Source organism: Lissotriton vulgaris, chromosome 7, assembly GCF_964263255.1.
Source record: "Lissotriton vulgaris chromosome 7, aLisVul1.2, whole genome shotgun sequence".
Lineage (NCBI taxonomy): Eukaryota > Metazoa > Chordata > Amphibia > Caudata > Salamandridae > Lissotriton > Lissotriton vulgaris.
In genome coordinates, this window is record NC_141695.1 from 1,434,335,027 (window position 1) to 1,434,359,180 (window position 24,154).

The 24,154-nt window shown below is 45.4% G+C and overlaps 1 protein-coding gene across 1 annotated transcript in view; it reads left to right on the top strand.

The window, feature by feature from the left end:
• The window catches only part of CTNNBL1 (catenin beta like 1), a 507,405-nt gene that overhangs the window by 176,119 nt on the left and 307,132 nt on the right, over positions 1-24,154 (top strand). The window contains exons 6-9 of the mRNA XM_086932233.1: positions 7,145-7,238; positions 9,039-9,130; positions 9,836-9,908; positions 15,289-15,347. Coding sequence (XP_086788359.1) covers positions 7,145-7,238; positions 9,039-9,130; positions 9,836-9,908; positions 15,289-15,347 — 318 coding nt within the window. The remainder of the gene's footprint in view (positions 1-7,144; positions 7,239-9,038; positions 9,131-9,835; positions 9,909-15,288; positions 15,348-24,154) is intronic.

Here is a 24,154-nt window from a genome sequence, read left to right on the forward strand (position 1 = left end):
TCTCTAGGGTCTGCCTTGGGTTTTTTGAGGAGGGCGTTGATCTCGGCGTCTTTCCAGCTCTTTGGGAAGGTCACGGTCTGTGTTCATGGTCTTGATGGTCTCATCGATGCTCATGCTGGTCCAGGCTAGCAGGGGGTCGTGGTCGATGGTGTACAGAGGGTCTGTTGTGTTGCTGTCTGGGTGATGAAGCTGTCGTGGATGTCTGCTATCTTGCGGTGGAAAAAAGTGGCGAGGGAGTCGCACAGGGCTTGCGACGGCGGGATATCGGTGTTGGAGCTGGGGTTGGAGAGTTCTTTCACGATGTTGAAGAGCTCCTTGCTGTTGTGTGCGTTGTTGTCAAGGCGGTCTTTGAAGGAGGTCCTCTTGGTAGTCCTGATGAGGTGATGGTGGCTGCGGATGGTTTCTTGTGGGCTGCGTGGCTATCCGGAGTCTGTTCGCTGTTCCATTTCTTCTCTGGTTTTCGGCAGGCTCGCTTGGAGGCTAGGAGTTCTGGGGTGAACCAGCTGGCCCTCTTGCTGGTGTCTCTGTGGGGGGTTTTCTTCAGCGGGCCAGGGTGTTGGCGCAGTCGTCGATCCAGCGTGTGAGGCTGTGGGCAGCATCGTCGGTGTTGGAGGGTTCGGTGGGTGGGCTGAGAGCGAGGTTTGCGTGTAGTTGGTCTTCGGTGATTTTTCTCCAGTTGCGGCGAGGGATCAGTTGGGTGAGGTGGTGTGTGGTGGATTTCTGGAAGGAGCAGTGGATGCAGCGGTGGTCGGTCCAGAGGAGTTCGGTGGTGTGGCTGAAGGAGACATGGGGGCTAGCGGAGAAGATGGGGTCAAGCGTGCTAATAACCTTTGCATGTGTGGGAACTTTTGTTTTATGTTCCTCCCAATCTTGGGTTCATCAGGAGTCTACAAATACTTGAACATAGAGCCCTCCAGAAAAGTTGGTCCCTGAAATGCTTTGGCAAATGCCTTAAACCAAAATAGTGTCAGTACATCTCTTATTATTCGTTGCACAAATGTCCATATCATGGCGTGTGGTTCCAACGTACGTTGGTACCTTATTTACTCCTGCAACCCATACATTTATTCTCTGACTAACCAGGCTTTCTGTATGTATGTTTTTAGCATAAACCTAGCCGAAGGGCAGCGAAACACTGTATCGGGTTAAAGACAAGCATAAAGTGAACGAGTGATGGAAAAGATGAAAGGGAACGAGTAATGGGAGAGGTGGCTGGGTTGTGGACATTTAATATATTGTGATGCAGTGTTCTTTAAAGAGGTGTGTCTTCAACTTTTTCCTAAACTGGAGCAGCAATGTGGAGGGCCTCAACGATTCGGAGATTGTTCCAGATCCTGGGTGCATAGACGGAAAAGGCCTGCAGCCTTGTGTTTTTTCTTTTTTTTTATACTTCTTAGTCTGCAATCTGATGGTCTCTCTCTCCACTGTAGAATATCTTTTTTGTTTCCTCATCAAATCTGTCAGAGGGAAGAGACTGAAATGCTTGGAGTCTGCATTTCTTTTTGTGGAGTTCTCCACATTCTGTTCCATTTCCCTCCTCTCGAAGTCCTCCTCGTCTTATCATTGCAGTGTTGCCTCTGAGAGGTTAATTGCAAGGCCCAGGCTATTGTCCCTGCTCATGTCTGCAGCTTTCCTAATTACTGCCCTCCTCCCCCTTGTAACTGGCGAAGGGAAGAGATAGTCTCCCTGCGGATGCCTTTTATAAATCCTGCACAGAGCAGCAGGGAATTAAATACAAGGCCCTTTGTTTCCCTTGTCACTGAACCCATCACAGCAGCAGGTCTAAGAGCTGCCATTGTCCACTCTGAAAGGGAGCAACTAATGCACATTCCTGGAACAACACAAAATCAATTGGGTGATTTTGCTAGAAAAGCTGACCCACCGCCTAACTGCTAGTAGAGGCAAGGGGAAGGCGAACCCATAACTGTCTCTGCGGTGCCCTGTGGCCCTGCCTCATGTCTGGAAGCCAGCTTGCTGCGTTCTTTTTGTGTTCTGGATAGGCGTGCCTGTGTCTTTCCATGAGGGTTTATTCAGTGGGTGACAGCGATATGGGTATTGCGGGGTTTCAGGGAGCAGGGAAATGTTTCCACTATTCCAGTGAGATGCTGAAAATAAGTGGCATGATAACTTTTGATTACTAATGGATTCCAGGTAGTGGCACCATGCTAGACAAAGGACCTTTGTAAAAATCAATCTTTTTGTTATTTGCGGGATATTAAACACCCTGTCCATGTGCTTACCACATTCGTTAGGTCTTGGTTTGATATCACAGCTGCCTAAATAGACTTTTGTTTACAATGCACATACAGCAGGCTTTGAGTCTACCCCTCTCAACCATTGGCTTATTTGGACTAGCCTCTTTCAGCCACTGGCATGAGGCTTTGTCAGTCATATCTTTGATCAGCCTGGATTGTTCCCTCAAATAATGTTGTTGGCTTACTGCATATATGCTTTTTTCGAATGACGTAGATTCAATGTATACACTCAATTGGATTGAGGGACACCATGATATGCCTCCTTGCCACTCCCTCTATGGGAGACGGTGGCGGAAGTGCTGCCAGAGTGCCCGATGGAGGTACGGGCCAAACTCGGCCAAGCCCTTGTGGAGGGCCGGGATGCAGTCAAGTACTCGATCAGGTGTGGGCTGGATACTACAGACTCGCTAGGCAGAGCGATGGCTACGACATTGGCGGTGAGACGCCACGCCTGGCTGAGGTCCGCCAATTTTTCTGCAGATGTCCAGAACACTCTGATGGACATGCCGTTCGATGGCCGTCGCCTCTTTGGCGACAAGGCAGACCACGCGCTTGAGCGCTTTAAGGACTCCAGGGCTACGGCCAAGTCCTTGGGCCTCTCGGCCCCGCACCAGCAAACGGGTGCCTTTCGCTCCTTTCGTGGCTAGGGAAGGGGCGTCCCCACACGTGCCGCCAGCCACTCGCCGCAGACTGTTGTCCAGCGCGGCGCGGCCGTGGGAACCGCCACGGAGGCGGTCGGGGAAACAGGCGAAGTCAGTCCACACCTGCCCCCGCGGCATCCACCTCTAAACCCTCCTAGTCCGTGCTTTTCGGCCCATGTGACGCCAGTGGGAGGCAGGGTTCGCCATCTCCACCCTCACTGGCGCACTGTCACTTCGGACAGGTGGGTGCTGCAGATCGTATGGAGGGGCTACTCCCTCCCCTTCGAGACGACTCCTCAAGCCATGCCACCGCATCACCACCGCGTATCGGGGGATCACTTGCGGCTCCTGCAGGAGGAAGTTTCGGTCCTCTTGGCCAATGGGGCCATCGAGACGTTCCTGGGCCAGAAGTAGGACGTGGTTGCTACTCCCACTACTTTCTGGGACCCAAGAAGGGCAAAGGGGGCCTACGCCCTATCTTGGATCTGAGGAACGTCAACGGCTTCCTCCGGAAGGAGAAGTTCAAAATGCTGACTCTGGCTCAGGTCTTAGCTGCCCTAGACCCAGGAGACTGGATGGTAGCGTTGGACTTGCAGGACGCGTATTTCCACATCCCCTTCCTGCCGGCCCATCGGCGTTACCTGCGGTTCACGGTAGGCCACGAGCACTTTCAGTTTACCGTGCTCCCCTTCGGCCTTACCAGTGCCCCACGGGTGTTCACAAAGGTGATGGCGGTGGTCGCAGCTCATCTGCGCAGGTTGGGGGTCTCAGTCTTCGCCTACCTTGACGACTGGTTGTTAAAGGCGGGCTCGCCCCAGACAGTCGTCAGCCACCTCCAGACTACGGCAGATCTCCTGCACCAGCTGGGATTTTCCATCAATGTGCCGAAGTCACACCTGTGCCCCTAGAAGAAGCTCCTTTTCATCAGAGCGGTTCTCGACTCGGCGCAGTTTCGGGTTTACCCGCCCGAACAGCGGGTTCGGGATATACAGGCTCGGATTCTGATCTTTCGGCCTTCATCCCGAGTTTCGGTCAGGTTGACGCTGCGGCTTCTGGGGCTGATGGCCTCCTGCATCCTTCTGGTGCATCACGCACGGTGGCGGATGCGGGCTCTGCAGTGGGACCTGAAGTTTCAGTGGGCCCAGCATCAGGGCAACCTGTCCGACCATGTCCTGATCTCTGAGGGCACTGCGAGTCAGCTGCAGTGGTGGCTCACGGACCGCGATTGGGTCAACGGCAGATCCCTCTCCCTTCCCCAACCGGAGCACGTAGTTGTGACGGACGCGTCCCTCCAGGGCTGGGGCGGCCACTTGGGAGAGGCGGAGATCAGAGGCCTCTGGTGTCCGGCGGAGTCCCGGCTCCATATCAACCTGTTGGAGCTGCGGGCGATTCGTCTAGCACTGAAGGCATTCCTCCCGTCAGTCCGAGGGAGTGTAGTGCAGGTGTTCACGGACAACACCACCGCCATGTGGTACTGCAACAAAAAGGGCGGGGTGGGGTCGTGGACCCCCTGCCAGGAGGCTCTGCGCCTCTGGCAATGGCTGGAACATCAGGGCGTGACTCTAATGGTTCAACACCTGGCAGGTTCTCTGAACTCAGCCGACGGTGCTCGATGGATCACGAATGGCGTCTGAACTCGGACGTGGCGCAAGGCCTCTTTCAGCAGTGGGGAGAGCCTTGGTTAGATCTATTCGCCACCGAAGAGAACGCGCAATGTCATCAGGTCTGCGCGTTGGAATTTCCAAGGCGGCACTCGCTCTGAGACGCTATTCGTCGCGAGTGGAGCTACGGTCTGTTGTACGCCTTTCCGCCTATACCACTTCTGCCCAGAGTGCTGAAGAAGATCAAGCGCGACCGGGCACAAGTCATCCTTGTGGCTCCGGACTGGGCACAAAGGTACTGGTATCCCGAGCTACTCAGTATGTCAGTCGATCCCCCGGTTCGTCTGCCTCTTCAGGAGGACCTTCTGTCGCAGCAGCAGGGGACGGTCCTCCACCCAAACCTGTCCAGTCTCCACCTCCATGCTTGGAGATTGAGTGGCGACAGTTGAGGCCATTTGACTTGCCTCCTGAAGTTTGCAACATCATTCTGGCAGCCAGGCGTCCCTCCACAAAGTCAGTATACGCCTGCTGGTGGAACAGATTTGTGGCATGGTGCACAGCAAAGGCTGTGGATCCCCTCAATGCCCCTCTTTCTGAGGTCCTCCTCTTTCTTCTCTCTCTTTCCCAGCAGGGCTCTGCTCTGGGCACTGTCAAGGGCTATCTTTCAGCTCTTTCAGCCTTTCTCAGGCTGCCTGACCAACCTTCTTTGTTCAAGTCCCCTATCGTTAATCGATTCCTGAAGGGCATCACTCATACGTTCCCTCCTGTTCCCTTCGTGATGCCTCAGTGGGACTTGAACCTGGTTCTTACGTTTCTGATATGCGCTCCTTTTGAGCCACTTCACAACTGTCCTCTTCGCCTTCTTTCTTTGAAGACTGCCTTCCTGGTAGCCATCACCTCTGCCAGGAGAGTGAGTGAGCTCCAGGCTCTATCTTGTAAGCCTCCTTTCCTTTCAGTCCATCCGGACAAGGTTGTGTTACGGACGGGGCCCTCCTTCCTACCCAAGGTAGTCACGGCCTTCCACATTGGGCAATCCATCACGTTGCCCACCTTCTTTCCGCCTCAGCACCCCTCTAGGGAGGAGGAGTGGCTCCACCGTCTGGACCTAAAACGTGCACTCTCATTTTATCTGAATCGCACACAACAGTTCCGGGTGGATGGTCAACTCTTTGTTGGATACGCGGGCGCTAAGAAAGGGAAAGTGGTGCACAAGAGGACCATCTCCCGGTGGATTATCTTGTGCATCCAGGCGTGTTACTCCTTGGCTAAGAAGGAACCCCCTGTTGGGCTGAGGGCTCATTCCACTCGAGCCACAGCCACTATAACTGCCTTGGGCCGAGGTGTGCCCTTGCAGGACATTTGCCAGGCGACTATGAGGGCCTCGCTGCACACGTTTGCAAGACACTATTGCCTGGACAGTCAAGTCCGGAGGGATGGCTACTTTGGCCATTCCGTCCTCCTGGACTTTCTGGTGTGATTATTGGACCCACCACCACGGGGTTGGTATTGCTGGGGTATCTATTCTAAGGTAAGGAATCTATCACTAACGTGTCTTTTTCAGATGCACAAGTTACTACTTGTGTAACGATATATCTGTAAGAGACATTAGTTAGTGATGGATTCCTTACCGACCCACCCATCCTCCCCGTTCTGCGAACTGATATCTAGGGTTAAGGTCATCCCCTTTCAGGGCCCTAGTTTCTTGGCACCAGTGTTGTTTTTTTGGCATGGCTCTGCGCTTCTGGCGCGGAAAAGCTGTGTCTAAGAACTGACGTCAGCACGCGGAGGCGGCGTCTAAGTACTCCGACGACGTCATCACGGCGCCCACGACGCCAACAACGGACGCGAAGCCGCAGACGATGCCTACCGACGCGCAAGGGTACTGCTACGCAAAAGTTTCCGGATCCAGTCTGACGCCTGGGGATATTCTAAGGTAAGGAATCTATCACTAACTAATGTCTCTTACAGATATATTGTTACACAAGTAGTAACTTGTGCGTTAGCAAATTAAAACCTGACTTATTGGCTTTGCCATGCTTGTTGTACATTGTGACCGAAGTTTTGTATCGCTCCACAAAGGCACAATTTAGAATGTCCTCCTGATATTAACTTATACATTGTCTGCAATACAATTTCAAATTTTAATTTATACTGTTTTTGTTACCTTGGACTTGAAAATCAGTTTCAAGAGTAGATTTTCTGATTACAAGTATTGTAATGTTGTTTATATTTCTGTAAAGTCTTCAAATGTGAGAAAATTATTTGGGATGTGTTCCATTTAGCATTAAATATTTGACAAACCATATTATTTTTTTATATCTTGGGCTCATGCAAGGAGTAATATTCTTTTCTCTCTGTGCTTATATCATGCTCTTTTAAGTATTTTAGGAGAGGGTGGGCTAGGGTTAGGGTTGTGTTCCTTTACTTTTGTAGCAACGTGATTGGCATTCCGGAAATTCCTGGCTGTATTTTACATTGGCTTAATCTGCCCTTGCTGTGAAAGTTCACCTGAGACAAATGGTTTAGCTACACCTCTAGGAAGGAAGGAGTGGAGTGTTAGATCTGCATAAAGAGAAGTGTCTGTAATAGGAAAAGTGATCTCTGTTATAGACATTCATTTTATTCCTTCTATTTTCTCTCTCCTTAGGTTGATGGACAGGTTGTAGCCCTCCTGGTGCAGAATCTGGAGCGTCTGGATGAGGCTGTGAAAGAAGAGGTTGATGGAGTCCATAATACTCTTGGTAAGGTGCCAGTAATCCCGTTGTCTCTCATCCCCCTCCAGAAAGATCTCATTCAGCTAAAGTTTAAATCTTTTTGTTCACAAAAATGCTTAAGTAACAATAATAACAAAATCAAAACCCCTTTATTGATATCACTGAAAACGTACGCTTTTACAGATGAAATATTAAAAGAACAGCTGCTCCCTCAGGAGAAGGTCAGTTGGTGAGAGGCTGTACCTGAGCAAAAATCATGTCCCCATAATTAGAACCAGCGATCACGCACTCTTACAGTCCTCCCCTCCCTACATTGGGGACCTCTTGGGCCCGCCTTACAGTTTGACAATAACCCCATATCCCAACCCTACCTCTGATTTCAATATAATCCTCCCACAGCCTCATCCCATGTCCATCTGCAGCCCCTTAAAAATAACTGTACCGACTCCTCTTGGCTAAACTCACATCTCTTCCCACTGTGCTCCATCCTCATGTTACTTAGAAATCTTACTGATGCTGTAGGCTTCTTTGCCACCATTGCCTCCTTGATATTCCTCAACTCTCATATCCTTCTCAAAGTTCCTGGACTCCTCTTGGGGTGCTGTAATATTTTATTCGCCCCCACTATTACTGTTTGGTTGCATCAAGATCTGACCTCTGCAGTCATGTTATGTCTCCACTACCATCACTGTGTATCACCACTACCATCGCTGTGCCTCTGCACCCGATGACATTCTTTAGGACCTTGAAGGGAGTTTATAGATCTTCCAAATCACTAAGCTAGTGTTCTCTTGCGTTTGTAGCAGAAACAACTTCCATCCATTCCGGCCAGTCACTCTGTCAGATCTCCTCAAGCACTCTGTGTTCGCTGATGCTAGTTGTTAAGGCTAAACGTGAGAGTCCTATTAGTGTAAATTGCATTGCTGTGTTCAATTTTATTGCTTGCCAGCCGTTCTTGTGAGACCATTTCTCTATTCGAGGGATTAGTTAAAGAAAGTTGTCCTCTCTGCCTCTGTGCCCTTGAAGTTCTTTCCTTTACTTTAGAGTTAAGTCTCTCGATGAACTAACCTTAGCAGTGAGACAGGGAATGCATTCTTCAAACCTTTTAATCCTTCATCCCTCATGGAGATAGCTAAAGTGGAGTCAGCGTCTAAATTTAGCATCAGTTCATTAGGAAATAAACTGAGATCTCTACTGTCTTTAGATTTGAAACTCTTAAGATGTTAATTTTTGCTTCCTGTAACCATCAACCAAATGCAGAAAAGTTAGATTATTTGAAGGGTTCTCCTTTCCTTTCTTACTGGCCATTTGGTAAGTAAATGGCACCTCTCTCAGTGGTAATCAAATGTGACTTGCCAGCCAGTCATTGAACATATCGCTATCCCTGTACCTTCACAAAAGCTGTTGAAGACTAGTCCATAACCCATTCACTTTACTCTGTGACATTAAAAATTATGATTTTATTTCTCTTCCTTTGATATTTCTATTAAGATCATATCTGGGCCGGTTCTTTCCCCACAATATTCTGGCCAGGCCTAATGCTAATTCTCCCGCAAGCTTTGAGAAGATGATTGTTGGTAGTTGGATCTCCCTCCCCTGCAGTCAGTGTGAAGGACACTTTGTTCCTTTGACCCACACCATTTTTTGGACACATGTAAAAATGGAACTTTAATTTTCCATATATTGAATGAAAACATACCCATATCCCTCTCTCTCCACAGTGATCATTGAGAAATTCTATTCTTCACTAACAATCATTATGTATGTGGAAATGCTTTTCCTTCCTATCACAGGGGTAATCACTGATCTCTTCTTTTTCCCTCCTAGCAATTATTGAAAATATGACGGAGTTCCGCCCAGAAATGTGCACAGACGCTGCTCAGCAGGGCCTCATGCTCTGGCTCCTTAAACGTTTGAAGGTAAATACTTATGTTAATACTTTTGGAGAATACGGGTCCCAGGAGTGGTCAGTGGACTGTTCAGAGAATCTTGAGGCAGATGCTAAACAGCTTGATGAATTTAAGGGGAAGAAATTATGAGGGATTGATGAAAATCTGCTATGTACCAGTCTCAGTATTTAATTTTTCAAGTGTACTTTTGAACTGGTCTGCAAGTTGCCCTTGTAGTTTGTTAGCCATGTTCTTGTGCTATTACATAGGTTTCCTAAAAGCCTGTTGGGAGGTTACAGTGCCCTATGAATCAATTTAATGGCCAGCATAGGGTACACGAAGGAGGGAGTCATTGAACTAATTGGGTCATTTATGCAGTGTAGGAGATCCATAAGAGCCCTAAATTGCGCCTTTGTGTCTAGAAGAACTATAAAACTACAGCATCTAATCATCATTGTGGGAACACTGTTTGATGCAAGGTAATGTATAGAGCTGTGCAATGGCTGCTGCTCAGATGAGTTTTCCTTTTGACTTCAATGGTTTTCACATTTAATTATTCTGTTGGAAGTGTCTCACTGTGTCTGGTGAGGTAAGGATGCACCTGACAAATCTGTTGTTTTTCCGTTCATTAGTGTGCGGTTCAGTGCGGCAAATAGTATTGACTCGCGCATAGAAGCTTAGTATAAATGTTTCCGTATGCCAACAGCCTCTTTCATTGCAATGTTTCTCCATCAGGCCAAGATGCCCTTTGATGCCAACAAGTTATACTGCAGTGAAATACTGGCCATCCTTTTGCAGAACAATGATGGTGAGCACCACACTGAGGTTGACTAGGCTTTGAGAACTTGAGTCAATTTTGTGCTGATGATCACAGTGCTCTCTGCTATAACACCCTCCATTTACTGTCTTTCTTTTTTTATTACTTACCCGCTTTGTAGTTTTCAGTGTCTCTTGCCATTTTACTTGCTTTCATACTCTGTTCCTCACTCGCCTTTGTTTCTCCATCTTGCTCTGTCATGCTATACTGCTCTATAGCTTTGCATTTGTTATATCCAAGCTGCCTAAATCTGCTCACTTTCCATTTTTGTCCCTATTTTTCTGCTTTCTCAAACTTTGTCCGTTCTATTCGTTCTCCATGTGGTTCCCTCAATTCTCTCATCTTTTGCCATTTGATTTTCCTCTGTATGAGCAAATCATTAACCAGATAGAAGTGAGAGAGACGATAAATGGCCAAAGTACTTTAGCCGAGCTTCCAATACACCAGTCCTCAACTATTTGCATGGGTTAGTCAGAGACTTTTTAATTATTTTTGAAGGTTTGGCCTACCTCGAGTAGTAAGCATGTAAGAAGTGATTGAGTGATGCAGGAAACCACAGTGCTAACCAAAGAAGAGACAAAGTAATGTATATATATATTTTTTTTTAAGCGGTTACAAAAATACTAAGAATGTATTAGCTAGAAACCATTCAAATTTAAAAAGTAGTGAAATTAAGAAATAAGCATACAATGGTACTTATGTTCTTCATGGCCTAGCACGGTTATGGTCTTAGAATCAAGATTTAATTTGTAGACACAATGAAAGCAATGGTGGGCGATGACGTTCAACTAATAGGTCGGTGGAGGTTCGTAGCTGGTTGAAGCTCTGCACTAACACGGTGTTGGACAGACTCTCGTCAACATACAGTAGTATTATGGACATTCGGAAAAATGAACTTCAAATGACTCCTTTCACGCAAAGTTTTTGCTAGTATTTCACAGTAGATGCAGACGGTCCTTCGAGCAGCTGCTTGTTTAGGGGCTGTTGTGTTCCACAGCAGGACCACACAAAGTGTCCTCTATTGTAGCTTATGTTTTTTTGTGGACATGAATTGTGCAAATCGAAATTTCACAGATTCTTGCAAGTCGTTTTCACTGGGTTGAGATATTGTACCAAACCTCCATCTGCCCTCAGAAGTAAAGCTAATACTGGCAAGTGACAGTCTTCTAAATCTGGGCATCTCAGTTTAGGCTTTTATTGGGCACTGCAGTCCCATCAACAAGCACTGCAAGGAATCTAAGCCTCCCTGTCTGTACAGTGAAGGAAGAAAACCCAAGGAGGTGATGGACGGAGCGCTGAAACTTTTCAGACTCTCACCCTCAGTCACAGATCTGGGTTGAATCCATCATCGTTCTTTAGCTCACTTCGCCACCCCAGTTTGAACCCAGCCATATGCAAATCAGTCTTGACCCTGAACCAGCCCAAACTGCCAGGCCAGGTCCTCCCGGGACCGTAAATGGGCATCCTGGGACCGGTTTTGGGGTAACACCCCTCATCAGCTAGGCTATCTTGAATCCAGTGGCAAAGTGAGCAAGGGACCCACGTCTGGGCATACCCTGCCAACTTAGGGCGAACAAAACAAACACAAGGGGTTGATGGCAGCCATCATCCTTGGGCTGACAGACAATAGTGTCAGGTAAACAGTGTTTCTGTGCTTCTCTCCCTATGACAACTAACAAGGTGAAATGTAAAATGTTTGTCTTTTACCCACAAGGCTGTTACATGTTGACACGCCCTTTGTGTTGATTCTTTTGTATGATTCTCAGTTTTGCAAACGTTACCGAAAATACTTAAGAATAATTGTGTTAATTTGCTTTATAATTCTTCTGCAGTCGTATCCACTTCTTGACTTCACCTGGTTGGCGCTCTTTGGCCGTAAATATGTGATCTGCAGGGTGCATTTAAGGTCGATAAGCAAACGTGATTTAAATGTCATTTTTGTATGAGTGGTAGAAAGTGTAGTAATCAAATTGTAATGATTTCCAAAGAGCAATTGTTGATATAAATAGCTGTGGGTTACATAGTGTAAAGATAAATAAGCCAGAAGTCACCAGATTAGTCCCGACAAGTTAGGCTGTTAGGGCCCCGATTTTCACTGTGTTTCCTACTCACGTATTGTTATATTCGGTCCATTGTGTTATTATTTTTTGTCTAATCGCATTTACAAGACGTCCCTGTGCAGTATCGTAGATAGGAAAATGAGTGGATGGCTTGGCACAGCAGGAACTCACACTAAGACCTACCTGAAAACAACCACTGCAAAGAGTGTTGTAGTCTCACATGCTATCCCAAAAAGACTTATAAATTCTTTTATAAAATCTCTAAGAAGATTTAGTAGTTTTACCTTGTTTTGATAAGGTATAATCATTCAATATTTGTATTTAGCTACCACTGCAACGTGTAATACATAAAATTATGTTGCTTCGCTTTTGAGCTGGATTTACAGTTGCCATTTTATAAGTGCTGGCTTGACTACAGTGGAAAGTTATTTCACTTGACAAACATTGTTACTTTATGCTGTCGACAGGAGCTTTCTTCTGACACAGCCTTTACCTTTTATTACAGATGGAGAGTAAAAGACGCCATAGTTTAACTGAAACACATAGATGTTTGGATGTACTACAAAGCACTAAGATTCTAACTGAAGTCAGACAAGGCGGGAGGTCACTGAAAATTAGAAAATCTTGGCTCTAGCAGAAGCAATTATCTCTTAAACACTGCATTTGCCTCTTCCCGCTGCTTCATTAACGCCTTTTGCTGTCACTCGCTGGTTATCTAATGCTGCCCGCTTCCTCCTTCAGAGTGTCGCTGGTGCCCCTTTCACTTCATGGTTTCCTCTGTCTCCCTTCTACCTGTGACTGTATACTTCTGGCTTCTCGTCTTTGTTAGGGCTACCTCATTTCCCTTATCGGTATCCCCCTTTATGCGGCCACTTGCGTTACCTGTTTAACTACCCCCATATCTTAGTATGTTCTGATTTGCTATCCCTCAATGCTTTCTTGCACAGACATTCTGTGCTCTTTATTTAGTATGTTCCGATTTGCTATCCCTCAGTGCTTTCTTGCACAGACATTCTGTGCTCTTTATTTAGTTGGCTTGCTTTCTCCTCTCATTGGCCTGTTCTTTACAGTTGGATTTACCCTCTGCCCTTCACTTACCCTTCTGGTTCATTTTTTGTTCACTTTCTCCCTCAAGGTCCTATTTTCTCTAATTTTGCTGTTTGGATCCCTCTCTTTACACCTTCCGTTATACTACCACCCTTTTTCTGCTCACCATTCCCAAGCTTCCTTTTGGCTTTCAATTTCCCAGTCTGGCTCCATACCTCCATTCTCATTGTTCGTCTGGCCCCTTTGTCTGCTCCTTTGTCGTTCTTGCGCTCCTTTCACTCAGCTTTTCCAGTTTTATCGTTCTCCCCCTAAGTTTGCTTTTCTCTACCTTCACTTGTTTTCTTTCTCAGGCTCACGGTCTGAACTTTCTAATTCTGATTCCTTTTCACTTTTCCTTTTCCCTCTGTCTTTTAAATATCTCTGCACTGCAACATCTACTCTTGTTTCTCTATTCTTCACATTCTTAACTTCTTGACTCCACCTCTTTACCTGTTTTCTCAATTGACTGGATTCTGTCTTTGCTTGCATTGTCTCCTTAGACGTCTTCACTCAGATTCAACCACATCAGTTTTCTCCTTCATACTCCCTCAAGACCATTTTCTAAGCTCCTTTTCTCCTCTAGCTCAATCTTTTCTCCTTTCTTCACTCGCTTTATCCGTTTTTGCATCTTCTGAACCTTCTTTCACCTTCTTTTTTTGTTGCTTTTTCCTTATGGTTCCCCATTGCTGCCCACTTTCACATTTTGCTTTTTTTCCATATCCAATACCCACCATGTTCCCTTATTGTCTTTGCGGTCTCGATATTGCCTAGTTGCATCCCCCCGTCTTTCTCTGTCTGCTTCTTTTTTACTATATAGAACAATGGATTTAACCCAGATCTCTTGACTGGGGTGATTGTTTCATTTACTCTGCATTCCGCCCATCATCTTTGCCTCTTTTGCTTCTTTAACAGAGCTTGCTATTTCTCTCCGTAGTGACTCAGCTTCTTCCACTTATTTTATCTTCAATTCCTCCAGGTCTTCTACTTTCCTTCCACCTATCTTACAGCTTTCTGAGTTTCCCAACCCATCAGCTCTATTCATGTCCCCAGGATGTCCCATCTTTCTCCACTGTTTTTATCTCCCATTCCCTTTCTTCTTCTGCTTCCTGTTTTCAGTCACTGTTTCCCTGTAGCTTTCACCATTGTCCGTGTCATAGTCTAATGTTTACTTCCTCCCACTTGGTTTCTCTCACTGACTGCTTGAGCTTTCTGTTTCTATCCCGGTTATTGCTGTTTCCTCTGGCTCCCTCCTATCACATGCTTTTCTTCCTATGGCCTTTTTTTTCGCTGTTTCCATCCTGCTTAGTTTTCTCTCTCTCCCTTTTCTTTCTACTCTTACTTTATCTCCAGTTGCTTACCAGGTGGCTTTTTCTTTTAACTCGCTTTCTCATTTCCTTACCTTTCTTGTCTTGCTTTCTCTGTACGGTTCCCTTTTTTTTGGCTTCCTAGTTTTCTTATATTTTTGTCCTCTCTTCCCTTTTTTCACTCATCTTTCCCCTTTCACTGAATTCCCACCACAAATTATTTATAAAAATATAAAGTCATTTAATACAAGCTCTATCGAATTACGATTATTATCTTTTGCTTGGTTTGCAGCCTGGATCCTTCATTCACTTGCTTTGTAACTGTGACTCCCTGTCTCTGCAGCCTTCGTGATGCTGTCCCCCTAGCTGTAGTTGTTTTTCTTTCTTGACAACCTGTATTTGCTTCAGTTTTTTCTATCAATGCTTCCGCTTGCCGTAGGCTCCCGACATTTACCACTTGCTTGCTTTTTTGTTTAGCTCATTCTCCCTACAGTTGTATTCCTCTGACTCCCTTCCGCTGCTCCTCCCCCTTACTCACTTTTTCCTACTATCTTCTGTGGTAAACATCACATTCTATTCTCGTTGTCATTGTCTTTTTCAACTTACAGTGCACCATCCTTCATCTTGTCCTCCGGCCCCATTCAGATCTTTTGTTCCTCCTCTCTCTTCATCACACTTTCTTTCTTTATCTCTCTTGCTATGTACAACACACTTTCTCTCCTCCACGTACAATTCTCCTTAGCGATCCTTAAGCCTCCCTATATCCTCCTTATTAATGCATGGATGCATAAAAAATGTCATGTTTTCTTCCCCCTATGCCTCTGAACTCTGTCATGCTGTATTGATTCCCAGCCTGGATACATCTATGTTCAAGTGATGTGAAAATCTTGCACCATCTTTGTTTTTTGTCTGTTCTGGCAGAGACGCGAGAGCTGCTGGGGGAACTGGATGGCATTGACGTGCTGCTTCAGCAGTTATCGGTGAGTTGCGCGATGTTGCCTGTCTGAGGGCGGCATCCTCATGGACATTTTTTAATTAGTAGGGGTGAGTGGGCAGAAGACAGATGTGCTGAGAGGGTGGGTCTGCATGAGAGGGGCATGCTGAATCAGCAGTTGTGTGTTAGTCTGCATGACTCCCAGCTGGTACTCCTCGTAAAGTTCACCTGCTATGGAGCAGGCATATGACAAATTACTCTCTGAAAAGGAGACTACTTTACTACAGAAATGAAGTGCTAACACTGGTTAATATAGCAGGTCAGGTTGGTGAATGCCTTAAAACAAGTGTTGATTGTTGTTACACCGCCTTTTATAAATATGTTTGTGGAGAAGTGTGGCTCAATGATTAGAGCGGCAGACCCTGATGCAGAGGTCTAGCCCGGGACCAGGGTTCAATTCCCCGCCACGGCGGGTCTTGGGCTCAAAAATTCCACGGACCTGATAATTTTCGCCTCAGTGCCTATTCCAATCATGGAGTCACACTCTGCAACTCTGGGCAATAGCTTGCTTAATCTCCATGACGGCCCCCACAACGCTAAGGATACCTGGCCTCTACCTTGGGGGTGCCCTGGAGTGGACGCCTCACAGGGAAAGCCAGGATGGGTTCCACAGCGGTATTGGTACAAGCGCCTTGAGACCCTTGCGGTGAGTAGTGCGCTATACAAGTATCAATGTACAATTTTTTTCCATGCCCTAGGGCCTCAGACTCTTGATGTCTAAAACCTAGAAGTCTACTTATGCGTTGTGCTTTGGTGCTCTTGAAGACGTCAGTAAAGCCATCGGTTATAAAGATTCTCTTACTTCTCCTCACCAAACTTGATTCTGTAGTTTGCAGTAAAAAATGTTATGAGAAAAAGGTATACAGCAAAATAGTTGTCAAATAACGCTGTCTACTGAAATATTAGAATAAAAAAAATTGTAGATCCTCCCCCAAAAAATGAAACATATTCAGGTACATACATCAACCATTTTGCGAGCGTAAATGGTGCGATTCGCAAAAATAAGCTGTTTGCGCCCGCAAAAAAAGGGCGTTTGCGATGCATGAAGGGTCAAAGCACTCACAATGAGAATTCGCAATTAATTGCGAGTTCTTAAATTGTAATTGCATTTAAAGAATCTCATTTTGCCATTCCTTCAATGCAATGCAAGAACCACTTTGAAGTAGCGATTTTGCTTGTAGGGGTCGCAAATTACCATGAAGTTGAACTTCTTGGTTATTTGCAAAAACTTTGAAAAATGCACTCAAGTGCATTTTTCAAAGTCGTAGGTTACAAACACACATGTCCTTTGGACATATGTATGACCAACATTTGTGCACAGATCAATTTCAGGGGTGCAACAGGGTGTCATTTTGACACCCTTTCACACTTGAAATTGCATGAGCAATTTGCGAATACCTACTGGTACTCGCAAATTGCACATGCAATCTCCCATTCATTCCTATGGTCCTGTAGGACCATAGGAATGAATGGGAAGGCATTCCTTAATTGCGACTCGCAATTTGCGAGTCTCAATTAAGGATGTTTAGGAATCGCTATTTGTATAGCGATTCTTACATGCATAGTCTTTTTCGATTCCTTAATTGCGATTCCTTAATAATCGCAATTGAGGAATCGCAAAAGCCTACCTTGATGCATGTGCCAGATTGTGTCCTATTGGGCAGATGGAAATGTATTGGCAAGAGGCATCTCCTCCTAAACCACAGAGGAGCATTTACAATGAGCAGTGGAAGGTGACAGGGAACTAGTAATGTGTTTTAGGATACAGGGAAGGGTAGCGTTAAGGAGTTGTAAGGAGTAGGTAGGGTTTTGGGATGTGCAGCATAATGGGGTTATCAGCATATAGGGTTCAGAGAGGGGTAGTGTTAAGGGGAAGTAGACTTTTTTTAAGGGCTCAGGGAGGAGTAGCATTAGGGGATGAATCAGGGTTTTAGGGGTTCAAGGATGGGTGGTGTAAAACAGTAGTGAGGGGTTTTTAATGTTCAGGAAAGGGTTGCATTAAGGGGTGCTTAGGATTTAGCGAAGTTTAACTTTAAGAGATATTAAGGGTTTTTAAGGCTCAGAAAAGGGGTGGCATCTTGGGCTGCTCTGGGGGGGGCGGGGGGGGGGGGGCGGTGGGGGGCGGTGTGGGGCCAGCAGCGCAGACAGCTCTCTCCAAATGGATGTACCGAGGGGCTCGCAGCTCCCTGGTCAGTCTTCTGCAGCCCGAGCTCTAGAGATCAGCACTTCGGAGAGCTCACCCGCCTGGGCTGAGGCGCGCTTCCCTGTTCTCCCTCTCCTATCTAGCTCAATTAAGTCCCTTTGTAAGCCATGCTAACCTTTGTATTTTTTTGAAAAAACAATGGTTCAAGGGTGGCCTAATAAGGTCCTGTGTGAAAATATGGCGTAGGAATAATTCACGCTAGGGAGCAGAAGGATGTAGGTACAGAAAAAATGTATTATTTATTTTCTCTTTTAACATTTATCAAAAAGGTTTCAGGTGCTCATATGAGTGACAAGGTGCATAACGTGACACAAGTGAACATAGTGAAAACGTAATATCACACAACAACAAGGTAAAAGACCACATACATATATACAATAGGGGGGTGGATATATTTCCTTGAGTAGGTCCACGACGTTTCGATCTATATTATTTTAGATCATCATCAGGACTGGGGAGCTTCCTGAAACTGCAGAGAGGGAATTAAAATTAAAAAAGGAACCTACATTTACATTTTCTTACTTTAGTGTTTTCGGCGCTCCCAGTGACAGGATATAATTCCATGCACAGTAAAGTCTATTATAAAAGGAGGCGCTTAGCAATAAACCAATGTGTGCTGCGCTGTTATTAGTTTTCAAGAAAGGAGAAGACGCTTATTAATATACGGATACTAATTAGTTTGGACTTACTCTGTAGTGAGTCCTATAAGCTCACAGACTATTTCTGAATTTTTGAATTTTTGGACAGCGTCCAGTTGACAAGCTTACTTTCTGGGGGGGTCAGAGAAAAAAGTCATATTGCAGCACTTATTGCAAGGATTATTTACAATAGTCTTTATTCATCAATCATCATCATTCGAGTTCATGGAAGCCTTTTAAATTTACTGTCTAATATGGGCCAGTAGTGATTCAGAGCGTTTAGGCTTGGGAATCTAATCCTGTTAATACAAAGTATATCAACACATACTCAAATTAATTGGAGACAAAATGTACCCCGGCTGGGGGACAGAGAAATTATCAACATTCCGAGTTTTCATAGATCAATTTGTGCAAATGTGAGCATGACTTACTAAGATCAAAAAAGTGTGTCAGATCGCTGGGTCTGGTTTAGTTCAGCAAGGTGATTTAGGGCGGACTCTTTTCTTGTGCCTACTGGACAAAAAATGCCAAGGTATACATATTGTGACCGCTATATGGAAGGTAAATTGCGAAAGGGGAGCGAATAAAAGCCAAAGCGTGGGCACTTACTGAAGTGAATTAATTGCACTGTCATAGGGGTCTTCTAGTGGGTATAGGAACCGGAGCCATATCGATTGGTCAATTGTCGGTTCGAAGCTAGAGAGAAAGGTGTGGTTGATTATAAAAATGATTGCCGTATGAAGGTTTAGAACGGGGCAAGGTCGCGGAGTCACTTACTTTTTATGGATACAACAAATGCTGCAAAATGGGGGGTCCGGCTGTCAGTAAATCAATTGCCTGGAGCTGGGTTACAGAAGTAAAAGTAAAGAACGGGTTAGGGCTGGTGGGCGGGTCGATTACTGAGAGCCGCAGCGGGCGCGAGGTGACACTTACTTAATCGAGGCTGGAAGCCTGCTCTGGAAGGGGTCCGAGTAACACGCCTCTGGGAGCACTCACAATGAATGCCCGGTTACCAGCGCGTTATGAGCACTTCCATTATTGCGCGCGCAAGCGTTCCACTATACTGCAAACGCATGCGTGGTCGGGGACTAGCTGAGTCATGGGGGTAGTGAGTAGGCGGGCGCGCATGGGCATTCGGGTATTTGGGCTCGATCGTAGAGCAGAATTGTACTTGTATGATTGAAGATAAACGTGAAGTCTGAATTATTTACATTTTTAACGGCTAAAGGACAGAGAGTTATTCAGTATTTTAAAATTTCAAAATTCAACTCACACTGGCCGGCATGACTTAATAATTTCGAAGGTGTGTCAGACAACCAGCGTAATTTTAAAAAATGTCTCATACACCCAGCTGGGTGGTTTTTTAAGGAGGAGAGTTTATTTATGCCAAAATACCAAAGGGATTTTAGGCATACCTGTTATTACCACATATTAGGATATAATTAGCAAGATTCACGTGGGTAGTTGGTATTACTGCAGTTGGGAGTGCGCACATCCTAAATATGATATGGGGTAGTGTGTCAATAGTTATGCTAATTCCCTTTTAGATGCATAACGAAGAGATTACATAGAGCTTTTCAATACAGCAATGTTTACATCAGGTAACACTTTGGTAGAGGTGGTCAGGTAACCATGTTCCATTTATCCAGAGAGTTTAGTCCTTTCTCAATAGTCTTGCAATTGTAGATCCATTTGCACTCCAGGCGGCTCAGCATAGTTTGTTGGTTGCCTCCCCTTGCATTGGGATTTAGTTTATCAATGACTTGCCACTTCAGGTCGTTTTCCGTGTGGCCAGCTTCTATGAAATGTTCAACCAAGGGGGCTGTTGTTACTCTGCATCGGATTCTGCTCCTATGTTGGGATATCCGCGTCTTTACTTGTTGGGTTGTCTGGCCAATATATAGCAACTTGCAGGGACACTCAATGCAATAAATGACGTTTTTTGAATTACAATTAGTGAAAAAATTGAGATTGTGCTTACAGCTTTCATACTCGAATACTTTTGTGTTTTTTGTGAATTCGCATGCCATGCAATTATTACATTTGAAGTGTCCTAGAACCGGTGGTAAATTGAAACTGGTCTCAATTGTGTTGGGCTTGGTTGGACAGGACGCTGCTCTCACCAGGTGGTCTTTAAGATTCCGACCTCTTTTAAATGAAAAGAGGGGGAGACCTGTATTTAGTTCTAGAGGGTCTAAGACAGTCCAGTGTTTTTTAATTAGCTTGGATAGCTTATTACTAACTGTGTTGAACGAGGTTACACAAGTAATTTTAGATAGAGCTTTTTTGGGGTGCGGTGCGAGCAGATGTTCTCTATGCGTGTACCACGCTCTCTTCATGGCCCTCCTTACAAGTTTTCTGGGGTAACCTCTGGATGTTAGTTTTTTACAAAGAATTTCGGCCTCTGTAAAGAAATCATTTTTGTATTTACAGTTCCTTCTGATCCTTAGGAACTGGCCATAGGGGAGGCCGTCTCTCAATGCCCTTGGGTGTGCACTTTGATATTGGAGGAGGGTATTGCGTTCTGTTGGTTTACAGAATAGCGTTGTGTATAATTGTTCATCCTCACATTTGATAGTTACATCTAAATAGTCAACTTGTTGTCTATTAAATGAGTATGTGAATCTGAGGTCTTGTTGGTTGGTATTAAGCCAGCTGCAGAAGCTATGTAATGATTCCTCATCTCCCCTCCATATCATAAGGACATCGTCGATGTACCTGCGCCACAATTTTATTTGGTCATTGTAGGGATTGCTGTTAGTCAGGATGGTATTAGACTCTATGTCATCTACGAACAGAATGGCAAAGTTGGGGGCAAAAACAGCCCCCATGGAAGTTCCCTTGCACTGTCTGTAATAGCTGTCTTTGAACAAAAAATAATTTTTAGTCAGGGCTATTTCCAAGAGTTTAATTATAAACTCGGTGGGCACTTGGTGGGGTGCTGGTCGGTTGTCTAGATGTTTTTTTATTACAGCTATCCCTTTTTGTTGAGGGATGTTAGTGTACAGTGACTCTATATCAAGAGTTACAAGAATTTCACTGTTAGGGCAGAATGACTGGGATTCAATGAGGTTAATGAGATGTGTTGTGTCCTTGATGTAGGTGGCGGTGTCATGGACAAGGTCTCTAATGAAGAAATCGATATATTTTCCAAGGGGTTCTACAATTGACCCACAGCCTGAAAGTATTGGCCTGCCAGGCGGATGTTCTGCGTCTTTATGCACCTTGGGAAGTGTGTAAAGTACTGGGGTGCGCGGGTCCTTATTGTTAAGAAATAAGAATTCATTCTTGCTAATGAATCCCTGCGCAAGTGCTTCTTGGGTAACAAGGAGAATGGTTTCACTTATGTCTTTTACAGGGTTGCCCCTTAGCTGTTCATAGTGATCCCTATTGTTAATTTGACGCATTATTTCATTTTCATAGCTAGTACTGTCTTGGATGGCGATCCCGCCACCTTTGTCACAAGGCTTTATGACAATATCAGTGTTTTGTTTTAGCCTAGCCAGGCTATTTTTCTCCTCTAGACTTATATTGTAGGGGGTGAATTTATAGTCTTCCTTAAGTTTTTTTAGGTCTCGGAGAACTAAGTGTTCAAAGGTGAGCACTTCTGGCGGCATCGTCCCACTTGATGGATTAAATATTAATGGTGGGCGAAGACCCGTGACATCGTTCTTTTTGGGACCATTGTGGTTTCTGAAGAAAGTTTGAAGCCTTACTTTTCTGAAAAATTGCATGATTTCTGACTGGATATTAAACCAATTTGGTTTCTCAGCTATCACAAAGGATAGGCCTCTGCTGAGAAGTGCTATATCGGTGGAATCCAATTGATGCTTAGACAAATTGAATATGGGGATTGTTTCCATATTCATGTTAGGTACAGCCACAATATCTAATATTGGTACCCCCATTGATAGTGCCTGTTCCTGGTCTGACGTTCTCCTGGGGGGAAGTTGTACCGGGGCCTGGATCGTCCTCTCCCTCTCCCTCTCCCCCGAGGGGGTTCTGTGTTCCTGGTCTGGCCTCTGCCTAAAAAATTAGGGTTTGTGTTGGATGAAGTACTAGGGGCTTCTAGTCCCTCAGAGCCGTCAGACTCAGCAGAAGACTCAGAAAAGGTCACTGGTGCTCTATTTCTAAAGCGACCCCAAGTGCCTGTGGGGAATCTTTGTTGGTCCTGTGGGCCTGCAGTGAAGAAATCTTCTTGTAGATAGGGGTATGTTTTTTCTTTGTTGTACTGGTTGATATCTTTTGTGACTTTTGTGTTTTTTTTATGATGTTTAAAACTTTCAAAGTCTTTGATAGTACGTTCTATTTTTTCTAAAGCAGTCTTTGCATCCGCTAGGCTGTCCAGATCGCGAATAGTTTGTTCTAGTGCCGCTATCTCTTCTAGTTCCTTTTTACTGTGTTCTAGGGCGGTGTCTATGCCAAGCACCATCCAATGGCGAGAACACGTTGTTCCAATGTTTGAGAAACCAAGTTTGAATTTAGGGTCTTGGATGAAAATTGCCGGAACGTTGCGAACCTGGAGGCCTAAGGGGATGACATCGGCTCGTAGATAATCAGTGAGCATGCGTGCATGCAACTCTGTACGTATATGTTTTTTCTTAAGACGTTCAAGTTCAGCAAGTTTTTCGCTCGCTACATCTAGGGGAACCCTTGGATTGGTTATAGGGCCCTGAAAAAGAGATGGGCCTGTGAGTTTACTGGCGATATATTCTTCAGTATATGTTGTGCCTATATTTATAGACATTATCTGTGTGAAACTTGGACCAGAAACAAAAATTATTCCTGACCTATGAGCAACTTTTTTTAGAAAACCACTCAATGAGTGATACCCTTGCAGTGTAGCCACTGCGCATTAAATATTTTTAAGAACAAGGGTACCCCATAAAGAGAACCTGGGGTAATGGTTATTTTTTTTGAAAAAACAATGGTTCAAGGGTGGCCTAATAAGGTCCTGTGTGAAAATATAGCGTAGGAATAATTCACGCTAGGGAGCAGAAGGATGTAGCTAAGCTAAATGTCTTAAAAACATCGGTTGTATTGACTCTGTTCCCAGTCTCTACCTACCCTCTGCTCAAGCCTTTTGAGATGGAATGCGTCTATATGCATGACTGGACATAGGAGCCCCCACTCCTACTTCGTCTTCCCCCACAAAGCAAACCACTCTTGCTGTCGGTTTATTAAAGTCCGTTCTTTATTTCAGTCAGCAAGCCCTACAGGCCTACACCCTATTGCATCACAAAATGTTTCAAGCGGAGTGCATCGTCGTAATGCAGCAAGCGATAAGCGAGGAAAAGCTGTCTGCTACAAAATATACTCTCTGCGATCGTTAAACCATGTTACATACTGCTGTTGCAAACTTTATAGAGCAAGGACTAATATTCCGTGCTCATGCTGTGCTGTGTTGTTACCCGGAGACAGATCTGCAAAATACAGGCAAAGTTAGATTCCTGTTGTGTCCATGCATTTTAGGAATTGCAGAGTAGTTCATGCTCATCTTTGGTGTGCTTGGGACTGGTGCTTGTCCTTTTAGAGCGCATTTGCCTGCCTGCCTGACATGACGCTTGTAGGTCACTACCACAAACAACAGGCATGCAGGCATTTTTAGGTCTTGTAGAGAGACCTATTGCAGTCAAACCAGAAAGCTGAGGATTTGTAGAAGTGCACGTGCTCGTGAACGCGCTTCTATCCCCCTGCCTTGCTCTACAAAGGCTCCCCTTACCATTTGCTCCTGCTTCCCCGCCCACTGCTTCACACTTCACGGCCGCCAGGCCGTGACTCGCATATTTTTTCTCTGTGCCCTCACCTCTCCAGCCCCTCCCTGCTCGCCGTGCTCCTTGCTTCCAGCCCAGGCCAAACTCATGCCTTCAAAACGTGACAGCATTGTACAGCCCGGCCGCCTTTTGGTCTCCATCAGTGTGTTAAAGTGCGTGTTCCCGTGCACGAGCTTGC